At 37.9% G+C, this 19,865-nt stretch overlaps 1 protein-coding gene across 1 annotated transcript in view; it reads right to left on the bottom strand.

Annotated features, from left to right (window-relative positions):
- The window catches only part of LOC126336262 (dynein axonemal heavy chain 3), a 1,127,841-nt gene that overhangs the window by 622,909 nt on the left and 485,067 nt on the right, over positions 1–19,865 (bottom strand). Inside the window, exon 25 of the mRNA XM_049999758.1 lies at positions 17,554–17,722. Coding sequence (XP_049855715.1) covers positions 17,554–17,722 — 169 coding nt within the window. The remainder of the gene's footprint in view (positions 1–17,553; positions 17,723–19,865) is intronic.

The raw sequence follows: 19,865 nt of genomic DNA, 5'->3' as shown, positions 1-19,865 counted from the left end.
GTGTGAAGCTGGGTTACAAAACGTTAGTGAAGCATTTCTCAAATTCAGGAGACAGAATTAAAAATGAATGCAATAGTAAAAAATGTGATGAACACAGTCAACGAGCTGCTAGACTTAGCCAAAAACCTACCTACAGAAATACACGAGTTGAGTCCAAGAGTATATCATTTAAGTTTAGATTCAGAATTTGTCAAAAAACAGAGAGATAAGTTATGTGCAGATGTAAAAGAAATAAATGAAAAAGCTGAAGCCGCGATGCTGGCTGGGGCTGACGCTCCCTTCAACAGCAAGTATGGAAGCCTAAGGCGCTATTTTGAAAAATATTTGAATGAAACCAGATACTTGATGAACCTGGCATCTCAAGTAGACATGCTGAAAATTTTAAACAGCCGTTTTCCTGCTCACACTCAGGAAAAAACTCATTACTATCTCTGAACATGATAAAGAATACTTTCTATCTGTACTGGACTCAATAGAATTAATATATGAAGAGAGACCAGTGCAACAGAAGCCTGTTAATATGTCAATTGTGACACAGGAGATTTACGGACCAACAAGTAAGCAATAGATTCGAAGTATCAAATGGATGGTAAACTTACCCCACACAGACTTATGGTAATGGTAATGGTAATCACAACGACGATGGAGAAAGCTGTAAATACAAAGGTGGATATGAAAGAAAAGGGCAAAAATTTAGGAAAAACAATTACAATGGGCAAGTGGTTTATGGCCAGCCTGTACAATATTTACAAACATAAGCTACCGGCAATAATCACCTGATAGCTTGGCAAACACAAAACAATAAATGACGACCAAATAACCCACGGACAGCAGAATTCGGCCACAAAAGTAACATACATATGCCAAATAACACGCAGAGGCAAAGAGAAATTCAGTCGAGAGCCTCTCAGGACAGTAATTGGCTTAACCTAGAAATCAATGCCATCACAACAATGGAAAACTTCAACTGGTGTCAGTAAGACCCCGTTCTGTGATCTCGTAGGGGAGTGGGGGCATGAGCTTGATCAAGACCTGCTTTATCAGATATGATCATGGTAATGACATGAGAGATGATCTATATCAAGGTAATGAGGGTATGCAAAAAAAATTGACAGAGGACAAGGTACAAGTTACTATTAAAGAAAAATATCTGACCTTGATGCACCCATTGTGCTTGACTAATTTGATGTCACAAGACTTCTTTCAAGAATTGAAGAAACGTGGATGTATGTCTACACTGTCAGTGTAAAATTGCAAGGTACTGACCGCCACTGACCAGAAATCGAAAGGAGAGAAGATACAAGCCTTAATTTCCATATAATAGGACAATGCAAATTTTTGATAATAGAGAAATTAATAGTTGAGTGTTTAATTGGTATGGATACTTTTAGGACATACGAAGTGCAAATTGATTTACGAAAAGGGAAATGTCATTTCAGTGTAAATAACGAATTATTTGTAAAAGGCATGATCAGATGTAAAACTAAAGTTACTCACAACTTTGAAGTTCAATTGGAAAATCCCATACTTGTGTTTGTCAACACGTACAGTAACTAACAGTCATCAGCAGAAGAAATAAAAATCGATTCAATAAGCAGAAAGGTAAGTGAATCAAAGCGTTTGTCTAAATAACAGCAAGCAGAGCTTAGGGAACTAATACTTGCTTATGTACATGTATTTGAAAAAAGACCATGCATTATTAAGGATTTTGTAGACAAAATGGATGTGTATCCTCATGAAACTTTTTATTCTATCTCATACCCTATATCATGGACAAAGAGGGAAGCAGTAAGAAAAGAAAATAACAGGATGCTTGAATGGAACATAATACAACCATCATTTTCCCCTTATTGTAGTCCTATCTTGGCTGTATGTAAGCCAGATTGCAAGGTCTGCTGGGTCCTCGACACACATAACATTAATAAGATTATGTACCAGTCTGAACACATCCAGATAATGTAGAGGAACAGCTTATGAAATTCCACAATGCTAAATTTCTTACTATAATCAATCTTCGGTATTCATATTGGCAAACAAAACTACATGAAGAAAGTCGAAGTATACTGTTTTTATATGTGGAGGCAGGAGCTTCTAATTTTCTAGTATTATGATTTGGATTGAACGTAAGTGCAGGTGTATTTATCTTCACACTTGACACAGTGCTACTGGCCGAACTTTTGACTATGATAACAGTGTAAGTGGACAGCCCTTCCGTCGCTACACCCACTTGGGTAGAACATTTAAGATTAATTGAACAAGTGCTGAGCCGTTTTTACAAATATAGAGTAACAGCAGATCTCAAGAAATCAAATTTCGGACAAGAAACGGTATAATTTTTAGGACACATAATCTGTTTGAAAGGCATACTGCCAGATCCCAAAAAAACTTTATGCCATTAGGAAATGCCCTTTTCCGGAAAACAAGAAATAATAAAAGGCATACTTAGCCTTAGTGTCATTTTTCAGGAAATTCATCCCCCACCAACTTATGAACAGTGATCCTTTACTCATTCTTCTCTGGAAAAACAGACCTTGGGTATGGGACAAGCAATGTCAGACCAATTTTGAAAACAACAAGCGAGCCTTATTAAATGCTAATATTTTATCTCAACCAGACATGAAAAAAGATTTTTGTTTATGCACCAACGCATCTCCTCATGGCCTGGGCGCACGCCTTTTTAAAATGGTAGAAGAAGAAGTAAATATCATCCCTAAAGTAATTAGATTCACCAGACGCACCTTACCTGAAGCTGAACGTTTTTATTCAGTCACGGAGTTAGAGGGTTTGGCTGTAATTTGGTCATTTAAAAAGTTTGAATACTCCCTTTGGGGTAGACACACAAAAGTGTACTGTGACCATCACTCTCTGTGATTTTTGTTAAGTTGTAAGTTGCTACACCGACGGATAGCCAGATGGCATCTGTATCTTTAAGAATTCAATTTTGAAATCGTATACATAAAAGGAAATCAAAACGTAATAGCTGATATTCTTTCAGACTACCACAAGGCTTAGAGGACTTCAACAATTTTTTGGAGTATGAAGGTGAAATAAGAGCTATGTTGATGGAGGACAAAACACTCAGACTATACTATGTCCACTTGTGTAAACATATAGAGCAGTTACAGAAGGAAGATACACTCTGGAGTAAGGTAACAGTATAACTTACACATAACAGCAATGAAAAATTAAAAAGGTTTTTTACTATTCACAAAGGTGTTCTATTCCACAAAAAACCTCCCAAATTAGAACAATGACACGTGTGTTTGCCAGAGGAATATGTGGAATATTTTATCTTATACACACACAATACTTCGGGCCATTATGGCACTGCAAAATGCACTGATAAAATAGCTAAATATTACTATTTCCCCCACCTTAGACGGAGAGTGCAACATGTGTTAAGAAAGTGTATTGTTTGCCAGAAAGCAAAACATTCTAACATTTCCAAACAGATAGAATTACATCCCATTGTGGCTAAGAAACCTCTAGAAAAGCTGTCATTAGATATGGCTGGACCCTATCCCAGAGGTAAAGGGGGAGTAAAATATATAGTAGGTCTGTATGATATTTTCACTGTATGCTATACAGAAAGTTACAGCCAGTTCAATTATAAGATGAATTAAAGAGGATTATTTTGCAAGAGTAGGAAACCCGTAAGTTACGTTAACAGATAATGCCTCATATTTTGTGGGATGCAAATGGAAAGAGTTTGTAGATTCCAACCAAATCATTTACTATCAAATTTTCATCCCGAAGTTTCCCCACAGAAAGGGTGTTTAAGAAATTCACCAGGTTTGTGAGGACCTGTATAACTCATAAGCATACCAAGTGGATTGAATATGTCGCTCCTTTCTTATAAGTTGTTAATAACCTTATAACAGAACGTAAAATCATGTATGTCAGTAATTTCTTTACATGTTATGTTTTACATAAATATCGCCTTTGACTGCAAGTTTAAAAACTAAGAGACGGTTATCTTTGGTCATGTGGGAAGGATGTGGTGTAAAACAATGTCTTATTTCATATTATTGTAGAAGTGTTAAATGTGAATAAATGAATTAAATAGTGATGTGCAAAAACGTTTGCTCTCTAAAAACCAAAATACCACATCGACCTACAAACCAGTTAGTCTAATCCAAACACAAAGAAAACCGCGGGAACATCGCAGTGGAATCGCCTCTAGACTTCACGAAGACAACAACGCAGCCATCGATATGAGTTAAGTACCAAACTGTTCGTACTTGTTAACGACCTCGACGTATAAATTTGAATCTCCTGTAGTGCTCGAAGTCACCATGTGGACAAAGGAGTAGGACAACTTATAGACTGTGGAAATCTTAGGAAGAGGTCCGTTAAAACCTTCCCCATACATCAAATGGATTTACACCAAATAAGCTTACGTTCAATTGCAAACAAGTAGATGATTCTATTAAGATAGCAATACTGGAATTATCATTGGATGGTAAAATACAACAAGTAGTAATCAACCTTGAAACCTGAGCTAAATATAGGAAAGGAATTTACAACAGATAGCTGAAATGTACAACACAATTTTACATAGGACCACAGGTGTTACTTAGAAAACATCCCGAATCCGCAAAAACTGGAAAACTGGACTGTAAGTAGCAATTACTATGCACCGGACCATACATAATTACCAAAATCCCCTTCCCGAGAGCATACAGATTGGCACATGCGAACACAGGTAAAGACAAAAGCCTTTACCCACACAAAGACTTGAGAAAGTTTATATATTGAAGAAGGGCTGAATACCCTCTAAGTTGTACATATGAAAAGTAATATTAAATTTAGGATTCTGGAAAATCACATTCAATAATTTATGTTGCTACTTGGCAAGGAAAATTTCTGTTTAGCTTTTTCTTATGTCAAATGGATAAATGATAAAATAAGTGGATGTAACAAGGAAGAATTTTACTTTTATGTGTCTAGAGATGACGATACTTTAAACACAATGCTTTGCCTTGCGAGTAGCCCATTTGTAAATGAATAAATGAACTTTTGATACCGATATGCATGGTAGCACGCACTGCGATACACAACTCGCCATGATGTTAGTAGTGACAGAGTGACGCAGTGCATGCGCATTGGGGAGAAAGCTAGTCAACATACCACAAGCACGTGCGCGCCAAACAGACACAGCTGAAAGTGATGGAGCACCCAAAACAAACACCCCCCATGAGTTACTCCCTGAACTAGGATTTCTAGAGCGTATTGCATAAACTGGGCCATAGAAAATTAAGGGAGAGTATATACTACAACTACGACTATCTACACAATACACAAAAAGAAAGATAAGCTAAGTGATTATATACATGGAAGGGGAATTTTAAACTATGAGATACTTACAGAAGTTACAATACTATGTACATTATATCTATATGTTTACAAATTTAAGTATTGAAAGCACACACACTAATTATAATTAAGGGACTATAAAACCTCTGCTGCAGATAAACAAGCGAGTGCAATATGAGTGACAAACTAAATAAGAGGTTGCATCATGCCTATAATACACCTTATCTTTCAGATTTATATGGTAAGTTCAAGTTCTGTGATGTCACCACTGCACACTGAAGTGAATGAATACATGGTCGAATATATGAAAGAGGTATTAGTGACCATCAAGTCAGTGCACACTTAACTATGAAGATTTAGTTTTAAGTTAGAATTAAGTTTTTTCTTCCAGGAAACGATGCATCGATATGTCCTAAACCTGTCGAAAGATGAATGCTTGTCGAGCATATAAACATAAGAAAGGGCCGCGCCGCAAGTAAATAGAATTGTAAGTTTATGGTATGTAAGAATGTGATAGTGTGAAAATATGTGTAGAAGAATACAGTTGCAGTATGTCGCATATCATGATGCTGAACTAATCTGGAGCACTATGAAATAATACAGTGGTCGAAATCTAACTACTGTGCACATCGACTACTCACAAAAGCGACAAACATCTGAGTTACACTGAACTGTTTTTGCATGTTTGTTCTTATATAAACACTATTTTACGCTCATTGTACATGTATTGATGATACATCTCTGTATACCTCGGCATATGGAATAGTTATCCTTTATACGATGAACATAACAAGTAAATATTGAGGTGCACTTTAAACACTGAATAAGTATTCGATATGATTGGTTTCTTTTACGTTTATAAACAACAACTATTTTTGTTCTGGGAATCACAGTTAAGTCTAGTAAAGAGGCGTAACTGCACACATAAATGCCTTTCCATGAAATTTCCTCAACCCTGTAGATTGTAGATTCTTCCTGGTGAATACTAGAGAGGCGAGGCCATGCTTAGTTATTTAAGCAGTGTGTAGAATCTGTTGTAACAACTATTATTTACTTCTTTGAACTTGATAAATATGCTATGACAAGAAGTCACAGTAAACTGAAATGAAATGAATGTCATTTTATGCCATAAAGGAAAAAAGAATATATTGTTGTATGAATGTTATGTAAAGAATGTAAAAAAAAAAATGAGACCAAACAGTGTACTTAAATAATTGTAATTGAGCAATGTAATGAAATTATAATTTAACAAAATGTACTAAGCAAAATGACAATCAGACTGAAATGTACATAAGCAACGATAATGGCATGTCAACAAATGAATAGGATAAATTTATTTTTGTAGTTTTTTGTTGTTGTTATGTGCATAGTATGTGGAAAGGACACTACAAAGACTTAATGTAATGCAATGGTAAGAAAGACACTCAAAAACAAAGGGCAAAAACATACTAAACCTGCCTGCAAATTTTTAAGTGCGCATGTGAGATAAGTGGACGTGTGCATGAAGAACTATAAAAATATAAAAAATAAAAAAGGGCAATACTCCATGTAACATAAGTTTCCTGTGCTTGACAGTGTCATAAAAACATGTATTTTCTGTGCTCCACAATGTCATAAACATGAATTTTCTGTGCTCGACAATGTCGTACAAGCGGCAAGAAACTTTACCTTGTCGGCGGATGTCAGATGTACAGCTGGTATTCCTCCTGAATAACTGGGAGCAATGAGGTGAAATGCACTCATGTTCATAAATTAAGGATAATGCTGATACATGGTGATACAATGCTCTGGTGGGCAGTTTGCAGGTTTAAATCACCTTGGGGTATGATCATGTGGTGCATTTGGTGTGCGGTCGTAACGAGGTGGCACTGGAGGCAGTTGACATACACAGAGGTGTGTTGGTGCATGTCAGAGTACTGCGTGTTGAAAATGGCTCAAAGAACATATACTGATGACATTATGACGGGCAGAATACTAAGGCAACTGGAGGCTGGTCAAACATAGCAGGTCGTAGCACATGCCCTCTGTGTGCCACTAAGTGAGATCTCAAGATTATGGCACTACAGTACGAGACATCCACAGTGTACAACACCACAAGAAGACCGATAACTCACCATCAATGCCCAAAGATGGCCATACACAATAACGGCAACAAGAAAAGGATGTATGCAAATTTAGGAATGTTTCACTCAGGATAGGCGTACCTTCCAATTTTTTTCAGTCACTCTTAATACTCTTCCTTTTAATTATTTAAGCAGCAAATTTTTATTCAGCTTGCAATATATATATTACATTTTAGCCCCCCCCCCCCCCCGGCCGCTATTCACTATTGTGTGCTGTAGTCAACCACCTCTGCAGCCAGGGACTAGACCACCATGACAAATATATTGTTGCTGCAAGTTGATCCCTACTACACTACACGGTGCAGTTGCACTTAGTTCTTATTCAGATTATCATCAATTGAAACTGTGTGCTACTTCAGGTTGACATTGCTGGTAACGAGTTTTTAATCAGCAAGGAACCCAGTTAAAAATAGATTCACCTACTCTCAAATAAACAGCCACTGTGTAGCTGTAAACAACAGGTATTGATCTGAGCTGTATGTGAAGTCATCTCAACCTGTCTCATTCTTCAGTGTCTCTTTGCATCAGACACAACACACATTTGGTTTAGATGTTCTCCAATCTTTTGGCTTTCAAATGTATGACAATGTGGAAATGGACTTATGTATGGTCCCCTCTGTCAGATCTGGATGTCTTGTGTTACACATTCTCACCTCTCTTTGAAATATGGTTAGCCTATGCCAACAACTAAGTAGCATACATTTCATTAAAACAATCAGCCACACAAAAGTTTTGCTTTACAAATTAACATAAAGAAGAAATTGGACTATGTCAAAAATTCACATATTTTAATACTTCAAACAATGGAAAATCCAGGATGGAATGTAACAATATGAGAGAAGGAAAGTCGCTACTCAGCATATACCGGAGATGCTGAGCTGTGATAGGCACAATAAAAAGATTCACACAATCATAGCTTTCAGCCACAGTTTCAGCTTTCTGAGAAAGGCCTTAATGGCCGAAAGCTATGATCGTGTGAATCTTTTTATTGTGCCTATCGCGGCTCAGCATCTCCGCTAGATGGTGAGTAGATTTTAATACTTGTATGATACAGTCAGTACACTATGATTTTGATAATAATTACATAACCAAATGATGAACTATGTATTTGCAGTGATGTCAAGTGAACTGTAAATGCTTAATTTGTCATCAATTCATTTGCAACTCCTCACAATGAAGAATTAGTGGCAAAATTGGCAGATGGCCAGTATTTTCCCAAAACTTACGTTGTGGATGCATATCTATAGCTTTTGGCATAACTGGAGGCTATCATGTTTATTAGCAATCCTCTTAGACTCAGTTAGTAAAATCAACTTCCTTTCAGTGTCATTAGTGCATCTGAATTTTTCCAGAAATGCAGGGGGAATAAAAAATGAGGCACTTGGAAGCTGGTATGTGACTCCTCATCTAAGACAAAACTGCATGTAGCAAAACCTAGTCCTGCCAATAGGTTTAATAGAAATCCAGTGTAAAAAATGATGTTCTGGCTATGCTCTAATTGCATGTGGTATGGCCCAGAACGGGTAGTAAGAAATTTGCGCTGTGCCAGAGCTGTCCCGTTAGCTTAGTGAGACAAGGCAACGCCACCTGGGGAATGGATACGAGACTTGCCGATGTTCACGAGCCACTCCTCACCCTACACTTCCAATTAAAGCAGGAAATTGCGTCCAAATTACACCTCCATAATGTGGTATCTTGTAGATTTCTTTCTTACCTTGACTTAAAACATGTAGACATAACATGCACGTCTTGCAGATATAAACGATCACGTTGTTTCATCAATGATGCAAACAAAGACAACAGAAAATAACAGTGGATACTGTAACATTATCTGTATGCAAGGATGTACAAAAAACACAATAGGTAAATTACACTAGCTTGTATATTATACTATACCAAAATTTCAATTCTGTACATTTCATGCCCATGCTTACGTTCACAGAGCTGGTGCAAACACATTCTTATGAAACACATTTTTTTTTCTCTTTTTTTGTTCTTCCCTTTTGATACATGTAAGTTGAATGACTTACAGACCATGACAAAGATAAATTAACAATTTGTTTTGTGGGAAGAATAATGTACTGATACATCGGAATGAAAAAAAGGAGGAAGAAACATGCTCTCTAATTTATTAATTTCTGTACCTGCACCTGTTTATTTCTATAAGTGGTAGCAGGCAGACGTATGATTAGATTTGTTGTACCATTATTGTTTTAAAATGTGCATTTCAACCGTACATTAAAAAGTGTTATAAAAAGTTATTCGGAAAGAAAAATTTATCTGTACCTTCATGACAACTACACCTATCTGTTCATCGTTTGGCCAGCACTGAGATCCTGCATCAGGAGGTTTGAAGCAGACAAGAGGAAATTGCAAGTGCAGTGGAGGAGCGTCCTCCATCGGAATTGCCATAATCAGGACTATGAATAATGAAATTAATGTGAAGTAGTACATAACTCAAATTATGAATATTGATCTTAAATGTATTGACATTAAAGGTATGTCGATATTGGTACCAGTTAAAGTTCACCCAGGGTATGTGTACAGACATATAAATTGCCTTCCAATTTCTTTCAACTATTCTTTCCACTCATTTTTTTTCAATTATTCAAGCAGCAACTATTAATCAGTTTCCACTATTTTCCCACCCACATATGCCAGTATTCAACATACAAGCAACATTCACTTTAGAGAAGACGTTCAAAGCAACCACCTTGCATTTGCAAACACTTTTCCACTCACCGGATCATACTTTGCTGGGCCCTGGGTAAAACACCTGCTTCCATAATTGCCAAATCAGCATGCAAGTGAGTTATTAGGTCATGTACATCGTAAGTGGAGTACTATAAATTTGGTCCTTTAAGTGTCTCCTCAAACAAAAAGCTATTGCATTAAGGTCTGAGGAACATGGAGGCTAGAACATTGGACCTTCATGACCAATCCATTTACCAGGAAATGCTTCATTTAAATGGTTACACTCATAAATTCTGAAGTGTGATGGTGCACCATCATGCTGAAACCATAGCTGTCACTGAATATCACGTGGAACATTTTTGAATAAGTCAGGCAAAGAACTGCAAATAAACATATGATAACAGGGTGCATTCAACTTGTCCAGCAATGCCCAAAAGGAATCTTCCCATTATTCCAGCCCACAGGTTTACTCCAAAGTGTGCCTAAAAGTCATTTTTATGAGTTGTATGTGGGGTGTGTTATTCTGACCAATAATAGCTGTTGCATAGGATGAAAATTCCAGTCCGCATCACATTACTTAAGAAATGTTTGTTTTCTTCCAAGTAGCGCAAAAGTCATTCATAAAATGGTACTTATTGATTCAATCCTCTGGCCACTGGTGATGAGTTAGCATATAACGATACAGATCAGTTCTTTATTGAGTAACACTTAACAAGCAATCTTTGAGGTATCTGGAACTGCATTGCAAAATCATGGCTAATTTGGCAAGGTGACTGGTGAATAGTTTCCAGAACAATGCCAGCTGTTTATGGAGAATGTCTAGTCCTAGGACAACCTCTGTCCATTACTTGTGGGCAAAGACTACCAGATTTCTAAGAGCATTGCCAAGGTGACAAAAAACATTCTTATCGAGGTGGTGCCTTTGAGGGTACAATGCAGCATATGCACAGACATCTGCTTGTGTCTGTATATGTATGGATGGATATGTGTGGATGGATATGTGTGTGTGTGTGTGTGTGTGTGCGCGCGCGCTAGTATATACCTATCCTTTTTTCCCCATAAGGTAAGTCTTTCCGCTCCCGGGACTGGAATGACTCCTTACCCTCTCCCTTAAAACCCACATCCTTTCGTCTTTCCCTCTCGTTCCCTCTTTGCTGAAGAAGCAACCGTTGGTTGCAAAAGCCAGAAATTTTGGGTGTGTGTTTGTGTGTTATTTTATTGTGCCTGTCTACCGGCGCTTTCCTTCCACATGGGAAAAATATATTAAAAACAAAGATTCCAAGACTTACCAAGCAGGAAAGCGCCAGTAGATAGGCACAATAAAAAAACACACAAACACACACACATAATTTCAAGCTTTCGCAACCGGCGGTTGCTTCATCAGGAAAGAGGGAAGGAGAGGGAAAGATGAATGGATGTGGGTTTTACGGGAGAGGGTAAGGAGTCATTCCAATCCTGAGAGCGGAAAGACTTACCTTAGGGGGAAAAAAAGGATAGATATACACTCACGCACACACACACACACACACATATCCATCCACACATATACAGACACAAGCAGACATATTTAAAGGCAAAGAGTTTAGGCAGTGATGTCAGTCGAGGCGGAAGTGCAGAGGCAAAGATGATGTTGAATGACAGGTGAGGTATGAGTGGCGGCAACTTGAAATTAGCGGAGATTGAGGCCTGGTGGATAATGAGAAGAGGGGATATATTGAAGGGCAAGTTCCCATCTCCGGAGTTCAGATAGGTTGGTGTTAGTGGGAAGTATCCAGATAACCCGGACGGTGTAACACTGTGCCAAGATGTACTGGCCGTGCACCAAGGCATGTTTAGCCACAGGGTGATCCTTATTACCAACAAACACTGTCTGCCTGTGTCCATTCATGTGAATGGACAGTTTGTTGCTGGTCATTCCCACATAGAAAGCGTCACAGTGTAGGCACGTCAGCTGGTAAATCATATGGGTGCTTTCACACGTGGCTCTGCCTTTGATTGTGTACACCTTCCGGGTTGCAGGACTGCAGTAGGTGGTGGTTGGAGGGTGCATGGGACAGGTTTTACACTGGGGGCAGTTACAAGGGTAGGAGCCAGAGGGATTTTCTTTGAGATGGCCCAATTCTGTTCTGGTATTTATAATCATATATCTCATTCATCATCAGCCATCTGTGGCACTATTATTTTATCCACACGGTTTTCGGTCAGTCACATCCTCTATGCCCTCTGGGGCTTCCTGTTTGTACCTTCCTCAACATCTCTGTGTCTACAACTTGTATCAATGGTCAAACACGTTGATGATATCAGTCCAGTACCATGTATGAGTTTTAAGTCAGTACAGACATTCCTTAGGAATGCACGAAATTATAGAAAATTTATACCTAGGGTATTAGATACAGTACAAACACTAAATGATTTATGCAAGAAGTGTGTACATTTAAATGGAAAGAAGAATACCAAACATGTTTCTTACAGCTTAAGAACTGTCTTAAGCAACCGCCATGCTTAGCAATGTATGGACTCAGCAAACAACTAAGCCTGCCCCTGATGCATCCAAATATGAGATTGATGTCTCATAAGAACCTTGACAGTATTGAATAATCTACAGCATACGGTTCAAAAGCTTTGACAGCAGTGCAGGTAAACTACAGCAAAATCAAGAAAGAAGATCTAGCAACAATCTATGGAACTACATTCATTTAAGAACTGCCTGCAAGCTTACCATTATGATATTTGGACTGGAAGCTCAGCTTCCATGTAAAACAGCCCAGAGGCTGCAGAGATGGATGCAGACCCCTGAACAGTTAACAGTACAACATCCATTACTGGCCCATTGCTCAGAACAATAATGCTAATACATTATTCCAGATTCCTAAGGGTTGCAATCAAGTTTTCGACAACCTGGAACCCATACGCTTCTTAAGAGATAATGTCCTGGAAAGATTTATAATTGCTTCAGAGGTAATCAACAAAGCAACATGTAATGGTCTCTCCTTAAGTAGGTCACATATTTTGTCACTCACATGTGGTCCAAATACCTCTGGACCAACTTTTCAATTAGCTGTTAACTAAACATGGTAAAGGGAGTTCTACTGAGGAACACAGCTGAAAAAGAACTGAGGTTGGCCATTTCAGCTGTCCTCTGTCAACAATTATTTTGCCTTTTCCATGAGGACCAACGGGGAATGACACATAAAGGTCATCACAAAAATGAAAGTATGTTTAATAGCACTTATAATGACCTCAGCATACATAAACAGTATGTGAGACAGAATCAGCAGCACCTGTACATTGTTTGCTGATGATACTGCTGTGTACAGGAAAACATCATCGTCAAACAATTGTAAGGAACTAAAGAGAGACTTGAATGAAATTTCAACTTGGTGTAGTAAATAATGGTTTTCTTTAAATACGGATAACTGTAAGATAACGTCTATAACAAAGAGAAAGGTCCCAATAGTTTCTGATTACAAATTAGAGGCAAAGATCTTGAGCACTTCACATTGTATAAATGTTCAGGGGTAATACAAAGAAATGATAGGAAATGGGTTGTACATATGAAATTAGTATTAGGGAAGGTGAATAGAAGAGTTGATTTGCTGGAATGGTCCACGGATAATGCAATAAGCTTGTAAATGGAACAACATGAGGGACACTTGTATGAACAATTTTATAGTATTGTTCCAATGTTCAGAGCCTTTATTAAATAGTAATAGCAATAATCATTCAACAAATTCGGAGTGGTGCTGCTAGAATCTTAGCAGGTCAGAATAGCTCATAAAAAGTGTGACAGGTAGGCCTGGGGGAACTCAAAAGGGAATGCTATAAGAAAGTCTATGTAGTCTATGCAAAACCTTATTGGGCAAATTCAGAGATTGTGCATTCAAAGAAGAGTGTGTTACCACAATGCTGGCACCATCAAATATCTCTCACCACTCAAAGACCACGGAAATTGAATAAGCGAGATTAGGGCACACAGGGAAATGTATAGACGGTAATTTTTCCCTAGCTCAAATATGCAACTAGAACAGGACTGATAATATTTGTATGGTGTACCTCTGCAACATACTGCACAGTGGCTCATGGAGTATACAGATGTAGATCTGGCTGGTCCTTCATTGGTGCAGCAGATACCTACTCAGCAATCACGGCCACCATGAAGTGCCACTAGGCCTGACCCATGGTGGAACGGCATTGGATGATTTTACAGCAAATCATTCGCAAGACAAATATGGTTAATCGTACTGCCCTTTTCTCTGAGTTCCCCTAACTCTCCTCTATGGCATCTATTAACATTTGGGCCACAATCACACAATCGTTGTGATTTTCTCCAAACGTGGATCCCCTACAACAATGGTGCCCTATAATTACCATCAGGTTGGTTCTCAGAAGGTCACCAACTTCTGCACAGTGAATGGAATAGACCCAATTCACACCCCTCCTTATCATCCTACTTAAGAACAAAGTACTGTGCAGGTACCTGGCATCTTACCAGATTAGGTTTATCGACGGCCACTCCACCGTAAAATCCTCCACGAGTTAAGACAGCTAGCACCGCGGGACTTTCTCAGCCTGTAGTCTGAAAGTAGATGGCCACCGTACCAGGCAGATGGCTCAGTACATGTACCCACTCTTCTGCTGTGAGTTTCCAGCAGTATCACAGTGCCAAGAGATGAAGGATTTTAGATGTCGAGGCCAATGCTATTCGTCGGACCTGCAACACGAACTGAGTGCAGTTAGTATCGAGCATCTGACATGAGGCCCACACCACTACCACTGACGCAGTACAATTTCCAGCCACTCTGTGTCGAGCCTCAGCCGTCACCAAAAACCGAGAGTAGCTGCAGCACCTACACGTAGGATGGTCCCACAGATTTCGACCTCCTGTCACTACCTATTAAGGTACCACCTAACTTTCGGCAATGAGGCACCTGCAGATGTAAATGCACATGAAAATGTCAAATATGGCCGACAACTTCCTCCAAATGCATCAATTACATCAGAGCCTGTGGCCGAGATGCTTGTCATCAGCCCTTTATTGTTCACTAGACACCTGAGTACACACATACTCCCTCATTGCTTTTATTTGGAAAAACACTCACTTCCAATAGTTTCAGATTTCACTGTGTTACTTAAATTATTTTGTACTCATTGCAAGAATAACACCACAATTTACTGGCCTGTGCCAACCCAGAGGTCTAAAGCAGGCAGTACTCGAGTGCCAGGGGATGTTCTCAGTTTGTCCTCTGAGCACATACAGGAGGGGTGGGCAACCTATGAGGTGATTATATCTTAATTTGCTGAATGCATGAGCAGTCTGTCCACCTCAGTCCTCAACCTGGGACAGTTTGGTCTAGTAACCAGCCCCTTTTGGCTTGTCAGCATTGTTTAATAGATTTACTTAACATGACCCTGCCTGAGAAAATCTCAAATGCAGTTTGAGTTTCAATCTTATGCACTGTTTTAATATATCTACTAGATGCATAATTCCACCCTGGGCTACAATTGATTATTATGAAACAGTCTTCACAAAACTAAAAAAAGACAACCTGTTCTGATGCTAAAATTGCAACAAGTGTGAAAACAAAAACAGACTGAACAATGATAAGAAAGCAATATGCGAATGGTGCCGATATTTATCATGCGTAGTACAAAGAAATATGTTCACTGATATGCTCAAAGATGTGAGAGTTAACTGACTTTCTATTAAAACCCTACATTTTATGGTAAACTCAGGCATATTGTAATTCAGAACCTTTACCAAATAACGAATTCTCTTACAAAATAAAAATAATAATGAAAACATAATATTTATAATACAAAATTAGTTCAATCAACTCAGACTTTACATTCAAAAGTGGTGATAAACATTCCTAATGGTATGGAACATTTGAAAAGTTCAAAGATAGCAACTATCCCAAAACAAATATCTATGGTAATTGGTATCATTCCAGAATAAAGAATTGTTTGACAGCAAAAGGAGGCAGAGAATATTTTAGATGAATTTAAAGAAGCACTTGATCAAAGTATTCATTATTAAAGAGGCCAGAATAATGTCATTCACTTATTGTCTGTCACACTCCTCCTTACCCTCATTTTACACATGTATCATGATGCAAACTCATCAGTGGCAAGTCAATGCTGAAGGTTTCAGTTGCGCACAAGTTTCTACATGGTGCAACCTGATAATTAGAGCTAATATCAAAAGTGACTAATAAAGGAGATTTCATCATCAAATTATATTTTTTCTGCTGTAAACCATTTGTAACATCTGATACTGGAGTGATTCTTCGAATTTTAATACCCTGTCAATACATGCTGATCAGGCATAACATTATGACCACTGACCTACTACCAATATAAACCCGTCCAGTCTACAAAAGCATCTCCCAGTGAGGAACAACTGCTTGACAGACACGCACGGTGCACGTGGTACGAGTGAGCATGCTTTCTGTGTGTGTAGAATGGGAAAGACAAACAACCGATGGGTCGGCATGAGTATTTTGAAAACTGCACGACTTGTTGGGTGTTTGAGGAGTGATATGGTGAGTGCCTTCAACACATGGCAAAACCAATTATGAAACCACATTCAGACATTGTGAGACTGGGTAACCACCCCTCATTACAGACATTGGACATCATAAGCTGGGCAGACTGGTAAAACAGGAGAGGCGGTGAACTGTGATGGAACTAAAATCTTCAATGCTGTACAAGTGTGTCTGAACACACAGCGCAGCCGATGACCCATGCATGTGCCAATAATGACATCTGCAATTATGACTGAATGGGCATATGATCATTGGCACAGTGGCAGAGCATTGCATGGTCTGGTGGCAGAGCATTGCATGGTCTGATGAATCCCAATACCTTATTCAGCTTGCTGATGAGAAGGCTCAAATCCATCATCTTCCAAGGGCACAGCTCCTTGACGCCTGTACTCATGACAATAACATTTTCTGACAGAAGTTACATTTTTCAACAACATAATGCACCATGTCACAAGGCCAGGAGTGTGACGGAGTGGCTTGAGGAACACAGTGGTGAGTTCTAATTGATATGCTCGTGCCCCAAATCATCAGATCTGGACCCTAATGAACACATCTGGGATATCATTGAATGTGCCATCAGAGTTCTTTACCTTCCTCCCAGAATTAATGGGAATTAGCTGACTTGTATGTGCAGATGCGGTCCCAACTCCCTCCAGTGGTCTACCGAGGCCTCGTTGCTTTCGTGCCATGAAGTGTTGCTGCTGTTACCTGTGTCAAAGGTTGATATACCGGCTATCAGTAGGTCGTCATAACATTCTGGTTGCTCAGTCTCCCAGTTACACAGCTGCTACATTGAGCATACGTTATCTTATCATCACATTTTTAGGCAAGCTAACTTATAATCTTGACAGTTCATTAGCCAAATACCAACTTACCTTAAAAAACTTTCCCATTGCCTTGTAATCCAACCCATCTGAGCAATTGAACACAACGCACTGTTTGGCCACGGCTTTTGCAAGATCCTTAGTTGTCTCCGTCTTGCCAGTACCAGCAGGGCCCTCTGGTGCACCTCCCAAATTCAGCTTTAGGGCACCCATAAGAGTTCTGAAGCATAACAATTAATGGTTTAATGTGTGTCTCAAGCTGTGTTAGACATGACAGTAACTTCCTATCCCATTCTTCTAACAAAAATATTTGGTCAAGATGTAGCAAAATCAATTTGACATTTTCAGTGGAACTAGTCAATGGTACTCTCTGATTTTCTAGTAAAGAATATGATACACACATGTAATTCATTTTGCAGACAATAACATTTGTCACACTGTATTATTTGTTTATTTTATTTACATTTATACAGTTACCAATAAATTACTTATTTATGTATGAATGTAAAAACACATCTAAAAGGTATTTTAATTGACATTCTAAGAAACTGTATTCACATTTTTGTGGACCCATGTAACATTTAATCAACACAGCACAATTAGGTCCACAAACATGCCTACTTTGTTTATAACAATAATACTTTGATGATAATAATAATAACAATAACAATAATGATAATGATTAAGCATTAAGCATAAGCATAATATTGTTATTATTATTATGATTATTATTAGTGTTAATATTAAGTAATGATACAATCAAAATAATGAACTGTAAGTAAAATATACACATGGTAGCTTCTGTCTATGTAACACTCAAAGCTAATACAATACATCCAGTTGGACATGTTTGTGGACACAGTTGTGCTATGTTGATTAAACCTATTTTTCAAAGCAGCTAGGCATGTTTGTGGACATAGTTGTGCTGTGTGATTAAATGTACTTTCTAAACAATGGTCTTAAAACTTTCTATTAAAGTATGAGGGATAGAAAAACTACCCCGTAGCTTTTCATTGTAAAGAACTATATAAAACTAAACTGATTCCTGATTTATTTTCTGAAAGAAGGAATACCACCTTAGCAGATAAATTGTGAAAAGAACTTAAGTTGAAAGGAAAATTATAAATGTAAGGGGCAGTCAGAGGCAGAAAAAAATTAAGTGAATGGCATATTATTTCAAAAACATACACTTTAACTGTTAATACATGTATCCCACTGTGAGACAAGATGATGAATGTCTTAATGGCAAACTTTTTGTGGTTGTCTACAGAACGATGAGTGCACTCAGGCTTCCCATCTTTGACTGAAGAAAACCGATAATCATGAGAGTCTTTCTTAATGGTTCTAAAAATATGGAAATCAGATGGGAAAGGATTGTGACTGTATGGATGACATGTAATAGCTTCCCAGCAAAACTTCTACACTCAGGGTTGCCACAAGTTTACCCGGTGATATTCCTCTAATTTCCAGATAAGTTTTAGCAATTTTCCCTGACAAATTAAGAGCAATCTCATAATTGCTGACCCTAAATCGGAAAAAATTATGACAAAAACATTTCAGTCACAAACTTTTCTTCTGTTACTGTTAGCCTTCTTATTTAGTTGCCTTATTTAATTTTTAAATAAACAAATGGTGAACATTACATGGTAAAACACTCAAGCAAAAATGCTACAAACATATCAGTCCTCTTCAACTGCAGAATAAACAATTGCTCACTTCTGCATGTCTATGATGTGTCCTGCACAACACAAATTTATAAAAGCAAAGAATTAAAGTGTTTACAGAAACTTTTACTAGGTTAAAATTGTGCTTCATGTAATATCTATGATGGCAATATATTATGAAATCATAATTAAAAAGCTTTTGTGGCAAAATCCAATATTTAATTACAATTTATCACTCCAAAATCTCATACATCATGTTGAATATTATGATTTTAAGGCATGTATATTAAGACCATGTGGTAACTCCATCAATGGTTGTAAAGATAAAACATACTTACCATGGAATCAAAACTTTTAAACATATGTGACAGTTACAAATCATCACATAAATAGTTTGAATCACAGTGCAAGAATTTAATATGAGCACAGAACTGTTCTTCAGATTAAAAACAATAACAAATTTATAAGTTGTCAAAACTGCTGTTATATCAAAAACACTAACAATCATATCATTAAATAAAAATGTAACAGAAGAGTTGCCTTTTCATTAGCAGTTGAATATGTGAAAATTCAGCAACTTTCAGAAATTAGTTGACTCTTTCAGTCCTTTCATGTAAAATCCAAACAAATTTTAAGCTGTGTGAAAACACACTGCATGTACAAAATGAGCAGTCAAAGGATTCAGGAATTATATTCAGT

Source organism: Schistocerca gregaria, chromosome 2 (assembly GCF_023897955.1).
Source record: "Schistocerca gregaria isolate iqSchGreg1 chromosome 2, iqSchGreg1.2, whole genome shotgun sequence".
Taxonomy (NCBI): Eukaryota; Metazoa; Arthropoda; class Insecta; order Orthoptera; family Acrididae; genus Schistocerca; species Schistocerca gregaria.
The sequence above is the reverse complement of the archived record's forward strand: the minus strand, read 5'-3'. Positions and strand labels throughout refer to the sequence as shown.